The following is a 21,254-nucleotide window of genomic DNA, read 5'->3' as shown; positions in this document are numbered from 1 at the left end:
CAATTGGGTAGCAGAAAACCAAACCCAGGCACATCACAGTAAAACTGCTGAAAGTCATAGACAAAGGTAAAACCTTTAAAACAGCTAGAGCAGGGGGAAAATTCCTTCAAAAGAGTAAAAATAAAACTAATAGATGATTTTTCCACAGAAGCAACAAAAATTCTGGACGATGCAATGATATCTTCGAAGTTCTGAATAAAAATAACTGCCTAGATGGAATTACAAAATCAGTAAAAATCAAGGCAAAATAAAGATGTTTTCAGAAAAATATAGACTAAAAAATTTGTCAACAACTGACTACACTACTACAAAGAGCTCTTCACACAGAAAGAAAATGATCCCAAATTAAAGCCTAAAGACACAATATGGCATGAAGAATAACAGAAAGCGAGAATATATAAGTAAATTTCAGTGTCTATTGGCTGCATAAAATAATAATATGGGAATTAAAATGCACATACACACACATGCCCATATATAAAATTGAAATACATGAAAATGACTGCAAAAGGATGGGAGAGGATAAATGTAGTTACATATAGTAAATGTTCCAAAGTCACTGCATTGGTTGGGAAGGAGTAAAAGAACTAATTTTTAATAAAATTTAAGTCTAGTATAAAAATATATGATGTAATCTTTACGGTAACCATGAAAAGAACAGTAAGAGACAATAACAAGCTAACTAAGAGGAAACTATATAATATTTTGAAAACTAACGCAAAAGAAAAGACAATAAAGGGGAAATCAGTCTGGACAAATAGAAAACAATGAATGAGATGGTCAACTTATGCTCAAACTTAACAGCAATTACATTAAGTATAATTAAACTAAATATTCCAATTAAAAGGCAAAGTTTATAAGAATGAATAAAAAATAAACTTTCACTTAAAAGGGACACTTTATACAAAGAGAGATAATGTTAAAGTAAAAGAACTGACTAAAAGAAAGCTGGTATATCTGCTAATAATAGGCAGGGTAGTAGACTTTAAAGCAAAGAAGATTACTGAAGATAAAAAGGACATTTCATAATGATGAAAGGTGAAATCCACCAAGATGATATTATAGATGTACTTGCACCTAATGATACATCTTTAAGTACATAAAGCAAAAAACAACAAAACTAAATGAAGAAACAGGCAAATCCACAGTCATACTGGGAATGTGACTTTTCTAGTAGCTGCTACTGTAAGCAAATAAAAAGATCAGAAAGGAAATAGAAGATTTGAACAACATAATTAATAAACAACTGATTTACATATGTTGTACCAACAACAGCAAAATACACTTAAGCATACAAATCATGCTTTAAAAATTGATACATACTGGCCTGCAGATATAGTTCCCAAAATGCCAAAAGTCTAAAACCACATAGAATATGTGCTCTAATCCTAGTGGAATTAAGTTAGAATGCAATTTTTAAAAATAATTTGAAAACCACCAAATGTTTGAAAATTAAGCAATACTTGTAAATAATCCCTAGGTCAAAGAAGAAAATGCAAGAGAAATTGGATACTATATATAAAATAGATAAACAACAATTTCATACTATATAGCACAGGGAACTATATTCAATATCTTGTAGTAACCTATAATGAGAAAGAATATATAAAGGAATATATGTGTATGACTGAAACATTGTACTATATACCAGAAATTGACACAACATTGTAAATGGACTATACTTCAATTAAAAAGAGAGAGAAACTAGAAAATATTTTTAATTGGACGATAATGAAAACACAATGGATTAGAACTTGTGACATTCAGCCAAAGCCAAAGTTAGAAGAAAATTTACACACTTAAATGCATATATTACCCCCCAAAAAAGTTTTAATCAATGATCTAAACATCCATTTCAAAAAGCTAGAAAAAAAATAGTAAACTATATCCAAAGATCTCCAGAGAACAAAAATGGTAGGAATTATTTCCAATTCTTTTCATGAGGACAGAAAAATCTTGATACCAAAATCTGACAAGAACATTGTAAAAAGGAAGACAGCATGCCAATATCCCTTATGAACAAAGATGCAAAAAGTCCTAAACAAAATACTAGCAAATCAAATCTAGCAATATGTAAAGGAAAAATACAATACAATCAAGTAAGATTTATTTCAGGAAGGCAATTTGGGTTTAACATCCAGTCAATTCATGTGATTTTTCTACAATAATAAACTAGAGGAGGAAAAATAATTCAACTATTTCAAAAACCTTAATAAAAGACATTAAGAATATGAATGGGTTTGGGGGAGTGGTTTTTTGGATTTTTTAATGGGAGTACTGGGGACTGAACCCAGGACTTTGTGCACACTAAGCATGCACTCTACCACTGAGCTACACCCCCACCCCCCAAGAATATAAATAAGCCAAGTCACAGACTAGGGGAAAATATTCACAACACATGTAACTGGCAAACAGTTCCTGTCTAATAAATATAAAGAACTTCTAAAATACAACCAGTTTTTAAAAAATATAATGACCAAAAACACACTAAGAAGTAAGCAAAATAGGAAGAGACACTTCCCAAAATATAAGCAAATGCCCCATATAAACAGTAAAAGACATGGCCAATTACCAGACAGTGTAGAGGACCACAGTTACGAGGAGCAAGACCATGAGACTTCTTCATACACTTGAGGCCAGCCTATGGACATGATGCTTTAAGGATAGATCCCGACCCCACCCCAGCTATGGCCATATGTCAGAGTCACATGTTGTTAAGGAGACAAAAGGAAATCCTCAGAAGTACAAACTAAAAAAGGTACGCAACTGTTTCTAAGAATGGAACTGTTCTTTACTTCCCCATAGCACTTGCCACTATCTGTCATTTTGTTTGTTTGTTTTTAGTTGGTCTTTCCTCACCAGAATGAAACCTCCAAGGACAGGACTATATTTATGTCGGGTTCTATGCCCAAAACCCTAACACCATCAGCACATAGGAAGTGCTCTATAAATGCTTGTCAAGTGGATATAAATTTGAGAAAAATTCCACCCGTATACTGTTTGTGACAATATATAAACATTAAAAAGTAGGTTGTAAAACAGTATGTATAGAATGGTACACCTTACATACTATATAATGTATAGCTCCTAAATGTGACTTCTAGTCACAAATTTAGAAACGACTCTTGAAGTAAACTCCTCAGGTAAAAATCTTATTCACCATCCTAAAAAATAGTCTGTAACATTTTTCACACGTGGCAAAGTAAAGTATCACATCAAAGCGATCTTAAAGGTATGCTATCACAGGTGTTGTTCTCTTAAAAAAAGAAATCCCTAAACAACCACGAGTGGAAAGCAAATAATTAAACATCTTAAATAGATATTAATACACAAACTCATAAAGAATTCTGGTGGAGTATATATACACAATGTAATATGACTCAGCTATAAAAAAGAATAAAATATTGCCTTTGCAACAACATGAATGGACCAGGAGGGTATTGTGCTTAGTGAAATAAGTCAGACAGAGAAAGACAAATACTGTATGTTATCTCTCATATGTGGAATCTAAAAAATAAAACAAACAAATAAATATAACAAAACAAACACAGATACAGAGAACAAACCAATGATTACCAGTGGGAAGAGAGATGGGGAAAAGGGACAGAAAAGGGTAGGGGGCTAAGAGGTAAAAACTACTATGTATAAAATAAATAAGATATAAGGATATGATGTACATCACAGGGAATGTAGCCAATATTTTATAATAAATTTAAATGGCATATAATCAATAAAAATAATCAGTCACTATATTGTTCAACTGAAACTAATATTGTAAATCAACTATCTTTAATTTTAAAAATTCTGGTGGAGAAGAACCAACTTAATAATTAAAGCTGAAAATATAAAATTTCTCTCTCAAAAATAAAAATGAACATTTTTTTTTAAAAGCTGTCTTCAACTATAGCTTCCTTTATGAATGTAACTCTGTTTAAACTCCTTGATTTATCCTGACAAGCCAATCCCAAAATAAAATCAACTTTAATAATAAAACAATTTTAACAAAATTTTAGGCCATTTAGTCCAATTTACTTTCTAAGTCTATAATTTCAAAGCTGAGAAATAAATGGGTATTTCAGGAAAAAAGCTATTAACTCATGATAATTTTGTTTTCTAAAAATAGAATATATATAAAAAGTTAAAAATTTATGTGTGTCTAGCTAGGCCTCATCAGAATTTATTCTTCCTGATTGATTACCAAATCCAAATCAGATACTTACCAATGAACTGTGTTTATGTCTAGCCACCACTTACTAGAAACTGTTGCTCACAATTTATACTGATTTTTTCCTAAAATGCTGAAATTCTAGCTGATAGTTTTTGAAATATTTATTCTGCAAAAAGCCATTCTTAATTTACTAATTCAGAGTAGTGATTCCAGTGGCAAAGAAAATTTAGACAAAGATCTGAGTGGGCTCTAAAGTTAGAACATGTGACAGTGTGAGGAATTTCACCACAATACCCAATACTGAAATGTCAAGGTAAATGAAAAATTGAAACTCCCAAACCAGATGTTCATGAAAAAGGAACCTAGAAAAGCAAAGGCAAGGCTACTGCCCAGGGTCCTTCCTTCCGAAAAAAGAAAATCTCTCTAGCCTCATGACATCCTTTCTGAAACACTGGGAAGGAAGGAGCAAAATTCTGACCAGGGTCCCAAATTTAAATTAAGTCCATAAGGAGGCACCAATAATAATAAAATATAAAATTACTTGTTTGACCAAACATGTCAGTTGTCCATTTACTGCCTCTCAGCTCCAAATACACCCTTCACTGCCTGCTCTGCAAAAATGGATGGGGGCCCTTTAAATATTTTCCTATGCCAGCTGTCATGATGTTAAGTTTTATCTGTAATGCTCGATAAGTGACATTGCAGGAGAAAGAGGTTTTCCTCCCTGGGTCGTGTGCTCCTCTTGGTAGGTTCCTGCACCACACATGGCTTCTCCAGAGTCCAGCTCCTGCAGTTGGTCCAGCTTCTCCACTCGCAGGCTTCTGAAGTGCACAGTAGTCAGTATCTGGTAGCACCAGCAGCTTCCCCCAGCACCTCTCTCAGGCAGTTTTGTAGCAAAGTGATCTGGTGAGAGAGGTGTCAAGTTCTGCAGTCACAGCCCACAGCAACTTCTTTATCATTTAGTGAGCCACACAGCCTTGCCCTCTCAAATAGGGTCTGGATCTCCAACCTGGAGGCCTCTTTCTTAAATGTTCTATCTATACGCTAAGGGTAAGGCTGCTCCTTTTATCTGCTATTCCTATATTCTGTTGAGTTCCCTTTACTTTTTACTAGCCAATCCCTCATTACTCCAATCTCCTGTTATAGTTAGTAATTCTTTATAATAAGCTTTCCATGTTCAAATTACTGTCTGGTATCTCTCTTCTAATCAGCCCCTGGTATACCAAATCTCAAGCGATTAATTAGGAACTAAGAAAACTGTAGGCCATTTAGTCTAATTTTTTATACATGAACAAACAGATTAGATCTTTGATAATTAGAGAGTTCAGACTACTAAACCAAAGTCTGTAAAGTAATAGAGTGAACCAATAGTTCACAGGGTGTGTCTTTGTTAACAGTACTCCTATCTGGGGAGGGTCTTAATTTTTTTCAGTAAACATAAAGATCAAATACTTTAAGCAATAGCTTTGTCTTTTCTGGTGAATCATTTTTATTTCCAAAGGGAAATGAAAATCAAAAAGACACATGAAATTTAAGAAGATAGTAGTAAAAACAGTTCAGTGGCTCCATTTCTCTGGATATTTGCTCTACCAAACTGCTCTATTTACTTTTGGAGGGAAATACAAAATCTCAGCAAGCCAACACTAATATTCATCTTGCTTTTTAGCTTTATAGGACAAATTAACGTTTTCCCTCTGTCTCACTGTTTTTCACGTGCATTCTTTGCCAACATTAAAATGAAATGTTCAGCATCAAGCTCACCATTCCTGTCCCACTTCGCTCTTAATTCTGCTAGCCACAGAGTTAAAAGGACAGGATTAAGAGTCATTAGACACAGTACTAAGGAGAATTAAAGGGCTTGTTCAAGGGGTGTAACATCTGCTTCTCAAATTCCTTGCCTAAACAACCAAGATTCCGATCAAAGAGAAGAGAGGGAAAGCCAATCTGACAGTAAACTGGAGTCATGAGGAAGTGAATGTTCTCTCAGGGAGTAACTCTGACACCAGAGGAAGGCTTAGTGACATTGCACAATTCCTTCTGTGAAGTTATTCATGGGGCAAGTGGGAGTACATGAGTGTAAGTGGAGGGGAGTGGGAAGGTGAAGATTGAGGATCCTTTTAAGTAGTTTTTGCTCTGCTAGCAAAACAAGCTGGGACATGCAAGACAGATAAACACAGCTGTTTGGGGCTGTCACTTGGGGCTCAGGAGCCAAGGTGTCCTGATATAGTGAAAAGCGCACCGGAATGTGAGTCAGGAGGCCAGGGATCCAAGTCCTCGCTCTGCAGCTAACTAGCTGTGTGATAATGAGCAAGCCCTTCGGCCTCACTAGACTCAGTCTTTCCAGTTTCTTTCCAAATTAGTAGATGGAACTAGATGGCAGCACTAAGTTCCTGAGACACATAGTTCATGGACCAGCTTTATATCTTTGCTGAGTCCTGGTTTCCTCCACTGAAAAATAATACTTAGAGGACTGGGGTGAGGATTAAAAATAATACACACAAAGGCTTCTAGTACGGTATGTGAGACAAGTAGTTGTCACTACTACTACTACTTTATTTCCAGGTCTCTTTAAGATTATGAGGGGTATAAAATCTTGGTAGCTAGCTGTAATGAATACATTTGAATTGAATACACGGAATATTTCAAATCTGTTACAAGTTAGTATAAGTTTAGCATGTTTTAATTACTACTAACCAAAATGCTCAAGAGAAACATTCTTACATCTTTTTTATTTTTTTGTATCCACTCACAAAACTCAAGCACTATGCCAAATATAAATACTACTACATTCTTGAAAATGTAAGGCAGTAATAGAGAAAATGTACTTTCAGATTTGTATGCCATCTTACAATAGAATTTAATGAAATTGTCTGTTCCTTCCAAGTATGCGAAATATATTATTTAGTGTTGGTACCAGGTCAAGAAAGCAAGAGACATGAGACAGAATCATCAAAGGTTTCTGTATGAGAATATAAGAAAATACTGATTTACTCCATGCTAAAATAAATCTTCAGCTACTTCAACATTTTAGCTTTTACACTTAAGAATAGATTTCGAGTGCAAAACTAATTAGGAATATATCACCTATTGACTCAAATATACTAAAGTTTAGGAAGCTAGTAGTAACTTTACAAAATCATATTATCTGTCAAACAAAACTAAAGCCACAGAAAATTGCTATCCAGGACTAAATATAATTTTACTAAAGCCAATCAATAACTCTTTCCCTCATTAAAATGTATAGTCTTGTTTATAAATGTGATAAAATCACTCTACCACTCAAGTACGGCTTATTAGCTTCATGACTTTATATGATCTCACAGACAAGTTCCATGCTACAAAATAGGATAAGTCCAAAAGACAACAGACCTGAATATCTAAACAATACATTTTCATATCTTCTGAAGATTAAAGAATATAATGAAAAAGAGTCAACCAATGAAGATGACTAGAAAAAGCTAAGTCCTTGTTCTGATTATTCCCAATAACTTCCTTTATGATAATGTTTATGTTGGAAATAACTCAAGGCTTAATTCTAATAGCAGAACAACAGGGGCTCAGCATGTAACAATGAATAAAAGGTGTTGAGGGAGCAAATAATGGGAGAGCCCTTGTTTAGAGAGGCTCTCTAGAAAAGCAGTATTCAGGTAGCAACCTAAGCATAAGCATAAGAAACTAACCATGTTTGTGAGGAGGGAGCAGGTAGCAGGGGATGGGGAAGAGTATTCTAAGCAGGAAAAAAAGTACTGTGTAAAATCCCTCAGACATTCTGCTAGATCACACTAAGAAAAGAGAAAAAATGGGCAGGAGTCAGATCAGGAAGGACTTTAGAAATCATAGCAAAGCATTTGAGTTTTAGTCAAAATGCGTCAGGAAGGTATTAAGGGGACTGAGCATGAATAGTGGGAGGAATCAGACTGCTGCAGTATTCTACGTAAGATTTAAATGAGGAAGCAGCTTGATTCATAATACCTAGAAACTGGAAGCAACCCAAAAGTCTACCAGGAAAAGGGAATGACTGCAAAGTGGCTAGAGGGAACTTTCTGGGATAACAAAAATGTTCTATAACTTGATTGTGATGGTGGTGATGGTGGCAACATGACTACACATTTCTCAAAACTTGTAGAACTGTACACTTAAAAAGTATTGCTGTATATAAATCATACTTGAATAAATATGACTTTTTTAAAGTTCATTTAAAAATAATATTTAATTTTTAAAAATTCATCAAAAGCAATAAAGAACTGAATTAAAACAGTGAGAAATTAGTAAAGTGGACTAATTTTAAGATATTTTCAAAGATTGTAGAAAAAATAAGAAAAAGAGAACTGGGTCAGAAAGAAGAAAAGGGAAATGGAGAAGAGATAGTAGACAATCAAAACTGGATATCAAGCACTTATAAAAAGGAAATCAGGACAGATAACAGCTTAAAAAGTAGTCTAAGTTTTTAGAAGCACAATCCAATTTCATGGTGCTAACAAAATCTTAAGTAATGAGAAGTAATACAGAAAAGATAATAACTTGTCAAAGTTTAGGTACTGAAATTCCTTCATGTTAAACAATAACTAAGACAGAAAAAGCCAATATTTACAGTGCTTTACCCAGTGCCAAGCCACACACTGTGCATACATTATTCATTAATCATTATCACAACCCAAAGAAATGAAATTGTTCACCTTATTTACAGAGAAAGAAACCAAGAGTCAAAGTGATTAAATAAGTTGCTTAGTCATACAGCAAATGAACTGGTTAAAGCAGAATTCAAACTCAGACTTATAACTCAGAATTCAAGTTTTTACCCAACATACATATAGACCCTGGACTATTGCTCAGTTGTAGAATTGAATTTTATATAAACCAGTCACTATTGAAAGGAAAGGCGGGGAAAATACTTCAATGGAAGTCTGGGAGAGTAATGAAATTTCCTTTTATCTTCACCAAAACTGACAGCTATGACACAAGTTCAGTGAAATAAGCAGAGAAGACATTGTATCATGCCCAATGGCTAGAACAATGACTCACCCATTCTGATTTCTACTAACAGAAATTTTTTTAATTTCTGAACCCAGGATTCACTCAGAAGGGTGAAATATTGGGTAAAGGTAGGTTTTTTTTCCTTTGAACTCTGGATCTATTTAATCAAAAAAAGAAACCAACAGATATATTCCAAGGACTATAAATATCATTTCAGAAAGTAGAACACATGGCTCAGCGCAGTCAATTTTAATATAAAATGAATGGAAATGATAAGATGCATCGCTCATCAGTTACCTTGAGATTACATGTCCTGTTTTTTGTTTTTCAAAATAGCTAAACATATCAACCTGAGGCTTGAAGCCCAATGCATCACAACAATGCAGAGCCAGAGATTTCAAAAATCGCCTGCTCCTTATTTGCCCTGAACTGACATGGTTTAAGCCAAACATTTTAGATTTTCCAGGAAAAGAAATCTTTATACTTCCTTTCTTTTTTAAAAAACTAGGCACATATTAGTGGAAATGGTTTTTTATTCCACACAACAGGAAATTTTTGCAGAAAAATATGAAAATATTCTATTATTTATAATTTATTTAATGAATAATAAATTCCTATTATATGCCAGGCACTATTCCAGGTGCTGGCATACAAGTAAACAAATATAAAAAACAGATCATGATTTCTGATAATGATAAGTGCTATAAAGAAAACAAATCAAAGCAATGGATAGAGTGGGTGGCAGTAGAGAGGTGAGGAGATGAGCTACTATTAACAGGTTGGAAAGGTCTCTTTGAAGAGCTGACATCTGAGCTGAGACACAATCCAAGAGGTCACTGGTTTTTAGTTAATAAGATAAAATTCACAAATTATGTAACTTGATGGCAGTTACAGACAGTAACAGAAACCCAAGAAATTAAGCAAAAAACCGTCCTTAAGCTTATAGAATTTTACAATGGAAAATATCAAAGGAGAAAATATATTCAGGTATATGGTGTCTACCAAAGAATTTTAACTGTGCTTTCCCACACCCCTTTCACCACATGTTAAACCTTTCTGGTGATGCACATGGTCCCACACTGAACTTCCTTCCTACAGACCATGTGAACAACCTCCTTTCTAGCTAGTAAACCACAAGACAGTCTTGTCATCTCCAGGATTGTTCTGATATACCAAGAATGACATGTGATTTTATTAACCTACTAACTTTACAAATGAAGGTATCATCCAAATTTTTCTTGCCTATTGGTGATATCCAAGATTAGCTGCAAATAAATTAAATCCTGTTGTGCAAAACTGAAGTAGCTAGATGGATTTCATATTCTACTTTGCTTCTCAAGTAGAGCCTAATCAATGATGCCACTGATGAATGATTATCTATAGGGGAAAAGTCATATTTGGCCTTATGGTTACTTACTCTAAGAGTTGCAAAATCTAATAGTTTAGAAAATAACATTACTACAGAAACTCATAAAGCAAGTTTACCAATTCATTAATAATTATAAAAAGTTCAATCAAAAATACTTTATTAACTTGAATTTCAATTAATGAGCTATTAGCCAGGAGAAATGAGAGTTACAATGATATGATTACTGAAATTTATGTAACTCTGCTTCTTTACACATCAACTCATACACAAAATCATGAATTCAGTTTTCCAAGAGGAATTTTTATCCATCTTGTTTCTTTTTTTAGAACTAACTGATAACATGAAAAACAAAAGAAAGCATAAATGCCTTAACAAAACACACTAATTTATCACACAATTATGTTAAATAAATGAACTACTATGCTGCATAAATATCAGTTGTAAACTAATTTTAAAACTTTATCTAAAAGCTAAAATAGTATTATTACTTCAGTTACCTGGCATAGGCAGTAAATAAATTGTTGAGATAACTAAGTCTTATAGATAAATGAATTTAAACAAATACAGACATCCTTGATGGTTTATGATGGCACTTACTCTGAACGGTTTTAATCCAACTGTGCCTTTGTGTAACATACTGATTAATGGTACAAGCTCTACAGTTAGAATGCCTGCATTCAAATCTCTGTTCTATCACTTACTGTATGACTTTGGGCTAGTTAATTAATCTCTCTAAGCCTCCATTTCCACATCTGTAAAACGGAGATAACGTAAGAACCTATGACATGGGGCAGTTATGAGGATTAACTGATACAAAGAACTTGGCCAGACTCAATAAATGTTAGCTATGATAATGACACACATTATTATCATTACTTTTAAGTAAACAAAACATATCTTTGTTCTTGAGCAAAAAATAATAATAATAATTTCTGTATTAAATAAGTAATATATATACCTGGTGCCTAAAACTCAAAAGATATTAAAGGGCAAATAATTACACATTTTCCTCTCACCTTGGTCTCCCAGATAACCAGTTCTTTGCCCCACAGATAACTAATGTTATTGGTTTCCTGTGAACCTTTCCAAGAATACTTAATGCATAAATGACCAAATAGACTATATTATTTTTCCAAGCTTTTTAAAAAACTATATACTATTCTATACTGTGTTTTAACACAATATATTTTGAAGACTGTTCTACAACTTTTCCCAATTCCTTAGGTAGTGCATTTAATTTCAGTAATAATACATTCCTTTTGGTGGGAAAGCGGGTTTGGAGATCACTTTGTGATGACAAATAATTTTACTATAATATTATTTAACTGAGTATGAACATGTAACTGGGCTCCTTATACTAACAACTCTTATAAAACCACAAATTCACATTAAATTTAAAAGTAAATACTAGTCACTCCACACTCACAGGAATGATTATCATCAAAAAAGACAATCACATGTTAGTGAGAATGTAGAGAAACTGGAACCCTTATAATATTGCTGGTGGGAATGTAATATGGTGCAGTCGCTTTGGAAAACAGTTTTCAGGTTATTAGTATATTAAACATAAATTTACCATATGATCTAGCAATTCCCTATTTAGGTTAAGAGAGAAGGAAACATATATCCATTCAAAGACTTGAACACAAACGTTCATAGCAGCATTACTCATAATAGCCAAAAAGTGGAAACAATCCAAATGTCCTCCAAATGGTGAATGGACAAACAGAATATGCTCTATATATACAGCAGAATACTACTCAATCATAAAAAAGAATGAAAGTCCTGATATATGTTATAACATGGGTGAAATGTTATGCTCAGGGAAAGAGGCCAGAGACAAGAGACCACATATTGTATGATTCCACTTACATGACATGTCCAGAAAAAGCAAACCTATAAAGGTTAGTGGCTGCCTAAGGCTGAAGGTGGAAATGGAGAGTGACCACAAACGGGAATGAGGTTTGTTTTCAGGGTGACAGAAATTAGATTGCGGTAATGGTTGCACAACTCTGTAAGTTTACTAAAAACTACTGAATTGCATGCTTAAAATGAGTGAATTTTATGGTATATAAATTAAACTTCAATAAAGTGATTTTTTAAGTAAACACTGTAACAAAAGAATCAATACAATTCAAATTAATTTTAAGATGCTGTTTGCTGAAACAGTATCATAGAGAATGAAACAACTTCTTTATTGTGAGACCAAACTGCTATTTGCCACAGTCCTGTAACCTGCCATCAGGTCAAGTTAACGAATACCTGTTGCCTGCTTGAGCACGTGCCTACTTTACTAGGTTACAGTGATGACTCAGTTTTTCCCATCAATTGTCTCCTTTACAATGATCATGGAAACTCTATTCATACAACACTTTATGACAAAGTAAGCTTTCACTTGGTGCCATGCATCATTACATATGAAGGGTGTGTCTACTCCTTTGTCATGAGGCCATGGCAACTGAAAGTGAAAGTAGCAGTTGAGCCCAGGTGATTTTTAAACACAAAGATAAACAAATGCAGGCATTAGGGTTGTGTCAAATGATTATCAAAATGAAAAAAACAAAAATTTTAAATTAATGAAAAGAATTCATGAGCCCCTGAGAATATACCCATAAACCCCAGCTTGAGAAACCTCTCATGAGCAAAGTCTCAAAAGTTACTAAAGTATGCAGGGCTGTCTGACTTCACACTGAATGTTATCCATACACTGAGAAGTTTCAGTAAGTGCCCATTCACAAAATGGCTTTGGGAAGACAGTCCCTACAATGCATGACCAAAACAACCATGTCTTCACTTATAAATCTTTGATGGCTTCTGAAATAGAAAATTATTTTAACATTTATATGTCAAATAAGAATAGCAATTTTAACACAAGAAACACCTGATGAAAAATAGCAGCATTCATCTACTTAAAAAGGTTGAACATCTGACACAAATGATTAACAAACTGTTGAAAACCATATTGTATACTAATAAAAACTGCAAAAAGCTTTCTCAAAAATGAATGTAAATAATACAAAATCACTTAAATCAATACTTACTGTGTACAAAATTGTGTTGCATTTGACCAAAAAAAAAACACCTGATTGACTAAATTATCCCAGAAATTAAAGCAAAACACCTGGCATATAATCTCCAAACTAATCACTAACATGTTGATCTGTTAGCAGACCAGAAGTTCAGGGTAGAGGGATATTTTTCAACAGTAAAAAAGCTATTTCATTCTATATGTCCCATTGATTTTTTTTTTATGTCAAATACAGGTAATCCTTGCTTTACATGCTTCCAATATGCATGAATTTCAGTTACCATGGTTTAGATAAAGAATACCAGGCCCCAACAACATGGCTTGAATTTCAGTCACTATGGTATATTAACTGTGAGTAACTGTAAAGTACAAGCTTTGCTGCTAGCACTTCAGTCCAAAACTCATTACATAAAAAGCAGACGTGCATCCTGACCAATGACCAGTCACACCACTTCTTCCAAAGTCTGCGGCTGACCGGTCACTGCACATGTATTATTCAGTTCATGCACTGAAAGCAAAGTATGTAGCTGCGTTGCCTCCTTGTTTCCCAGGGATAAACCCATGTCACATTTTACAAAATGAATAATCGAAAAAGGGTTATTTGACAATGTCAACATTTTTAAATGTGCACCAAAGGCATTCATTTCTTGCTATCTGTTCTTGAGAAACACTCAATTTACACATATGTCCAATGAGGTATAATCACCTCATCATTTACTTGTAATAGTGAAACAGTGGCCACAACCCTAAAATCCATCAAGGGGAGAAGAGCTAATCAGCATAGTGTTTTTCAAAGTGTGTCCTCAGATCAGGTACACTAGTAGCACGTAGTTCTAACTAGTAGAACTTGTTAGAAATGCAAATTCTTGGGTCACAGCAGATCTAAAGAATTGGAAACTCTAAAGGTGAGGCCCAGCATTTGCATTTAACATTTTAACAAGCCCATCAGATGGATCTGATGCCTATTAAAGTTTCAGAACTAGGGTAAATTATACATAGTATGCTATGGAGCACTCAGAAAAGAATACAGTAGTATACATGTAGTGATACTGAAAATTTCCAAGCAATACTGTGAGTGGGGAAAAAATTATGGGCTAATAACCATCTGATACCATTTGCAAAAACAAATACAGTATATATTGGTTTTGATAGATATATTTGATATTTGTTAATACTTGATGGGAAAAAAACTCAAAGAATATACATGAAAATGATACCTAGGAAAGAGATTAAAATAAAGATGATCAAGGATGTATTTTAGTGTTACCTGTAATGTTTTAATTTCTGTATGAAAACAACTTATGTACTACTTGATTAATTTAAATGTTTTAAAAAGAAGAAAATAGAGTATCTAGCCATTTCTCAAATGGCCAGAAGATAAGAAATTCTTAATTGGGGCTACCTAAGTGATCGAAAACTTCTCAAAATTTTACAAGAAGTTTTACTTTATCTACATTTTTTTCTTCTTTTTTGCATAGAGGATTTGCATGAAGGGTTTGTGATCCCAAGGATTCTGATTCTTGAACCTATATAATTACTAAGAATCTGTGAGGAAACATATGGAAAGTAAAAAGTGACTAGCAGACTGGATCAGAGAAAATGTAAGTACTGATTTTCACTAAATGGGACAAAGGAAGACTTAAGAAACTAGAGATCCACAAATCTAATATTGATGCTGGGCAGAAGTCCAAAACAAACTATAAAACAGACTTCAAAATACCAAAAATGGAAGATGTATCAGAAAAGAAGTTAAACAACACAAAAGAAAAGCGTTTTTTAAATCTTATTTTTATACTGGTAGATCAAGAAAACATTCAACATCGTTCTTTTTAAGGTGTCCCAGGGGAGTGAGAACGAGGCTAAGAATATTACAGCATTGGATAAATTCATCAGAGGTGCCCAAAATCCAGAACACTTTACCTCAGTCTCATCCCTAAACTTAGAACTTCTACCTCCCCTCCTGAATGGCTAAGGGGGTCCTGTGTGTAAATATCTCTTTGACATCCACTTATTCATTTATAATGCTGCCTCTTGGATATCAGCCAAATTCTGGCATCTGCTACTACAGGTGAGGAGATGGTCTGAAAGCAGCATATTGTGCTTTTATATCTTCAAGACAGTCAACAAATTCCCTCAAGTTTTCTTGGCACATGATATAGGAAAAATATAGATGCGTGACCGTAAAGTTATGAAATAAGTAAGCACAGATTCTTACATGGGTAAACAACTTAATCTAAAAAGTTGTTCAATAAATCAATGTCAAAATAAAGAAAGGTTTCTAATGGCATACCGAACTCTGACTCTTGCCATATTTAACAAATATCGATTCAATGACAACTTACTGCACACTTAACAAATTTTTAATTGGCAAAAAAAAAACAAGGATTTGATCATCAGTGTATGAGATGTCAGATCAAAAACTGGAACAATGAGCTAACAAAATAAAGATAATGAAAGCGAAAGCAAAAAAAAAAAAAGAAATAACTGCACTGCACTTTCTTCTTTAAAAATTTAATTTAAATTTAATACTATGTTATATAGACACCCATGTATGCACAGATGAATAAATTTAACAAAGATCATTTGTGGCCTGCAAGGCCTAAAATATTTACTATCTGATCCTTTGCAAAAATAATTTGCCAACTCCTGGTCTTGACTGGTAAGTCTTCCTCAAAAATACATTCTCTTTGAATTTGAGTATAAAAATCAAAGACAGTAAGAAAACACCCTGTAATATCAAATTTAAATTGGAACAGGAGTACAGATCAACAATTCTGAAACTATTTGACATGTATACTGGGCTTAAATAAATATGTAAATGGAGGGGTGGTAAGGGCCAGGTTTCTCACTGGAGGAAAGCAGAAGTTTCCAAGTAGGAAGAAGAAGGAAGGCTAGAATGAACCATTGTGTATTGGATGAGAGTCAGAGATTGCAGTATGAACTCATGTTTAGCTTAATATAAATACAAAAGGATACAGAAGCAATTATAGATATACCCACATACATGCATAAACTTCGTAGCTCTGTTGGCTGAGAAGGTCTAGAAGTAGTGACACCCCAGGAGCAACAAGCACATGGAGCACCTAGATCCTGTTTTCTGATGCCTTTCGGCTAAGAAGTATGGCTAATTCTAGGACTGGAGTAAAGAAAAAATAAGATGAGTCTGAAGCATCTGACAGTATCAAAAAATAAGGAAATACAAACAAATAAACAAACAAAAAGGCATGTCAAGAGCCAAACTGAAAGAGCTCATTATGGCCAGAGCTGAAACAATCTGAGCAATAAAATGAATAATACAGTGCTGACTTAAAATTCGAAGTATAAATAGCCAGTCGCCAATACTGGAAGAAATAAATTATTAAATAAATAAATAAATAAATAAATAAATAAATAAATAAATGGAGACAATTCTTCCTTATAGAAAAATTCCAAGTAGTTTGTGTAACTACCAACCCCTTCAGGAAGCAGAGCTTAATTTTTCCACTCTCCCAAGTGTGAGCAGCATCTGTTGACTTACTTCAGAAGAATGGTATATGGAAAGGGGAGGAAAAAGTAACTTTATAATGAAGAAACCTGAAAAACATGATAGTATGTACCCCTGATACGTGATAAGAAGGGCATTTCATCTCTGTGATATTCAGCCCCAAACCCATAGCCTCAGTATAACCATGAAAAAAAAATAGTAAATTGAGGTACACTCTACAAAATACCTGACTAGTACACCTCAAAACTGTCAAGGTCATGAAAAACAAAGAAAGATTAAGAAACTATAAGAAACCAAAGGAGACTAAACAGACATGAAGACTTAATGTAATGTAATATCTTAGATGGGATATTAGTTTTTTTTAAAAAGTGAAATCCAAATAAAGTTTGGAGTTTAGTTAATGGTAATTTGTTGGTTTAATTGTCACAAATGTAGTAAGACATGGTAATGTATGATGTTAACAACAGGAGAAACTGGGTTGGGGTATATCTGAACACCAGATCAGATTTACAGCTTTTCTGTAAATTAAAAAATACGCTGAAATTAAAACTTTACTAAAATTTTTAAATGGAAATATCAATATGATCTTGTGATACAGACACACACATGTATCTGTACCTCTATCTCTTTCCACTGAAAAGGTCAACAAGCAATGATGCCCCAATATCAATGAACATGTGTAGCATCCAGATTTGGTCTTTAAACAACATTTCCACCAAAAAAACAGGTGTCCGTGGGGAAATACTCATTTTGGGACTCGGAAAGGAATGTAAAAGAAAGCCTACATCATGTTGTGCCAGAAAATAAGAAAGCTTTTAAAGACTAATGAGGTCATGTCAAAACTCATAGCAATCAGGGACTCCCACTGGCCAAATCGGGGATAATTTAAACATCAAAAAGAATAATGACTGCAAATGGCTGAAACACATGAAAAGTTTAAAACCATAAATACTGAAAATCAAAAAAGAAAAGAAAAAATCACCACCAATAACTCATTTATCCACACCAACCCTCAAGCTAAAAGTGAGTAATAAAAGGAAAATAACTAAGCATTTATCCTGACTTTTCAGTAGAAACTATTTCAGGGGAACCAAATAATATCAGTTAAAGAAGAAAAGAATTATTTTAGAAGAATGACAGCAAATAAAAGCGGATGAAACAATAGAATTAGAAAATCACTTGCAGCCCGCAATGAAATAACTGATTCAAGTATAAGTTATCAACAGATGCTTATCTTATTAAGTGAAGGGATGACTAGAATTTGGATATTTACATGGTACCCAAGTATCTTCCCACAGAGTTATTGCCTATCTCAAGTATATAATATTAACTTTACAATGAAGAAGTCAGGTGTCCCAACTTGCTCCAGGGGTCAATCTTTATTGCTAGTCACTGAAAGTGGCAACAACCAGATAACACATGCCACCTAATGTGAAATAATATGGCTTATAATCAAGCCTTTGGACCTTCTATAGGAAATACTAGAGATAAACAACTTAAATGATATTATAAGAAAGCAATTAGAAACTCAGGGAGGAAGAACCTTATAAAGGACAACTGGACTTGTTTAACAAAGTTATGAGAAAGAAAATGATAAGGAAGAGTCAGTATACATTAAAAGATATGTAAGAGAGGCACAAAATAGATGTGATGTGTATCACATGACTGGGTCTATGTTTGACAGACTGGCATTAAGACATATTTTGAGGGCAAATGGAGAAATTTAAATATAGAAGGTTTATTAGAAATATTAAGGAATTCTAAAGAATTTTGTTAGAATAATGGAACTACATGTATCTAAGAAAATGTCTATAATTCTTAAAGATACATACAAGTATCTCAAAGTGAAAGCTATGTCTGTCTATACTTTTTTTAACTGAAATGTAGTTGATTTACAATATTATATCAGTTTCAGGTATATAACATGGTGAATCAATATTTTTATAGTTTATACTCCATTTAAAGTTATTACAAACTAAAGGCTCTGTCTCCTTGTGCTATATGATATATCCTTGTTTCTTATTTATGTTATACATAGTAGTTCATATCTCCTTAATCCCACACCTCTATCTTGCCCCTCCCCACTTCCCTCTCCCCATTGGTAACCACTAGTTTATTTTCTGTCTGTGAGTCTGTCTCTGTTTTGTTATATACAAACAGAATGTCTTTACTTTTAAATATTTCAAAAAATTACAAAAATAAATACAGAAAAATTTTTATAACTGTTAAATCTAAGTAAAGGGTAGATGGCTATTAATACAACACTTTACCTTATGTTTGAAATTTTTCCAGTAAAAAGTGAATTATAGATGAGTATACAAATAGATATAAAATACTCACTGAGTAAAAAAAAAAAATCACAAAAAACCAGTCACATTATTTGGAGATCAGGGACAAATGATGACAAAGCCAAACAGTTCTCATGATTCACATAATGTTTGCAATATTAGAATTTATATTAATTTTATATGAATTGTCAAGAATTCTTTTCCCATCTAACCTTTGATAAATCACAATTATATGTAGGATGCAACAATTCACTTATTGAAGAGAAAATAAGCTTATTCTTCGGCTTTTCTGCATTTTCAATTACAACAGTGCAGCAAATGACATAGTTTAGTAAATAATAGAGCACTGGCTTGAGACTCATGAGACCTGTATTCTATTCAGAACTGATTATTAAAAAACACTGGACAGTCCTCAGTGAGTTAGCTTATAGTTGTAAAGGTAGAAGGAGAGCACGATCCCTATATGAATCAAGAGACTATCATGTGGGGGGAAAAGGATACAACATATTTTAAGCACATTTTTAAAAGGCCACCATACTAACTCAAGACAAATGTTCCTATTTTAAATTGTAAGAGCTAATTTAAATCCAGCCATCATAGGAGATACTCAATTTTTAATTTTTTCTTCCTTTCCAATTGATCATAGATCTGCTATGATCCACTTAGAGAATTCTCAAATATTTACTAGACAGCTTAAGAGTTATGACCTCAAAATTTATAAATCGATGATTTATAGAATATTTACCAGAGCAACTTAAGTCAACAAGGTTATTTGGCTAGATAACTGTAGCTGCCAGAGAAATCTGAGGTCTCAGACTCAATTCTGATCCACATACAGATATTAATTACACAAGCATTTATCAGCAAGTAAGCCCAAACAATTCATTTGACCTGTTCAGCAAGCCTGAGAAAAATCCCAGCATCTCTTTTAGATGCTCCATCATGCTTTCATGAAAGGTTCACTGGAAGCAAACACTCAACAGTCCAGAGACAGGAATTTTCTCCATATAGTTGATAGGATCCAGAGTTTACAGGCTGATATTAAGTTAAGCAAAAACCATCATACCTAAGAGTTCAGGTTGAAGGCAAAGTGAGATTCTTATACCCCATTCACACAAGAGTAGGAAACTGCATCTAAGTAATTCCAGCTAATCCATATATCTTGAACATTTTAAAATATCATCATTGAAAGCCATTTCTAACATACATTATCATACATTATACAAGTTAATAAGACAGCAGGTTCACCAAGAAAATCCATTTCTGATATCCAATATGCTACAAGATCAAAGACAGTCAAAAATAGAAATAAGAGGGTAGCTTATGACAGCAACACGTAAAGCCCTTTATGATATAATGTTACCTGATTTATCTGCACAGTGCAGCACTGACTAGCACTTGAGTATTGGTTTATATGTTGTACATATATATTTATATATATATATAATATTACACAGTATTTACTGAAGTGTTTTAAAATAAACCAGGCAAAGTAACAATTTCAAAATAAAAATATTTTTTAAAAACAACAAAAAATAGAAAATGTCTTTAAAACATAGGCTAATGAAACTAAAGGAAAAACAATTACTAAACTAAAGGAAAGAAATGTAAAAGGTACATTTTACTTTCATCTGAGTAACGAAGGTATTGTATAGTCATATAAATTTATTGCATTTTGGTAAAAATCATCATAATTGGAATTCAAATGACAAGAGCAGTCGGTCTTCAAACATGAAGATATTAAGGTACATGATACATACCATTCACAGGGCTGAAGGGATCTAAATGCCTTAAAAGAAGCATCCATTCCAGCAAAATCCCAAAACTTAACATCATAGTCATAACCTCCAGTCACCAAACGGGCACCTGAGGGATCCAAACCCAAAGCAGAAACCTGGTTTAAAAAAAACAAAAATTAATTGGAGAAAAGTTACTTAGAGTCT

The 21,254-nt window shown here is 33.5% G+C and overlaps 1 protein-coding gene and 1 long non-coding RNA gene across 2 annotated transcripts in view; one reads left to right on the top strand and one right to left on the bottom strand.

Moving 5' to 3' along the window:
* The window catches only part of WDR70 (WD repeat domain 70), a 233,168-nt gene that overhangs the window by 163,210 nt on the left and 48,704 nt on the right, over positions 1–21,254 (bottom strand). The window contains exon 7 of the mRNA XM_006185141.3: positions 21,072–21,205. Coding sequence (XP_006185203.1) covers positions 21,072–21,205 — 134 coding nt within the window. The remainder of the gene's footprint in view (positions 1–21,071; positions 21,206–21,254) is intronic.
* On the top strand, positions 14,628–20,921 carry LOC116660824. Its single transcript, XR_004316471.1, has 3 exons — positions 14,628–15,224; positions 15,281–15,287; positions 20,910–20,921. It is a non-coding gene; the product is annotated as an uncharacterized LOC116660824 (long non-coding RNA).

Source organism: Camelus ferus, chromosome 3 (assembly GCF_009834535.1).
Source record: "Camelus ferus isolate YT-003-E chromosome 3, BCGSAC_Cfer_1.0, whole genome shotgun sequence".
Classification (NCBI taxonomy): domain Eukaryota; kingdom Metazoa; phylum Chordata; class Mammalia; order Artiodactyla; family Camelidae; genus Camelus; species Camelus ferus.
Note: the sequence above shows the minus strand (reverse complement) of the source record. Positions and strands in the feature narration are given on the sequence as shown.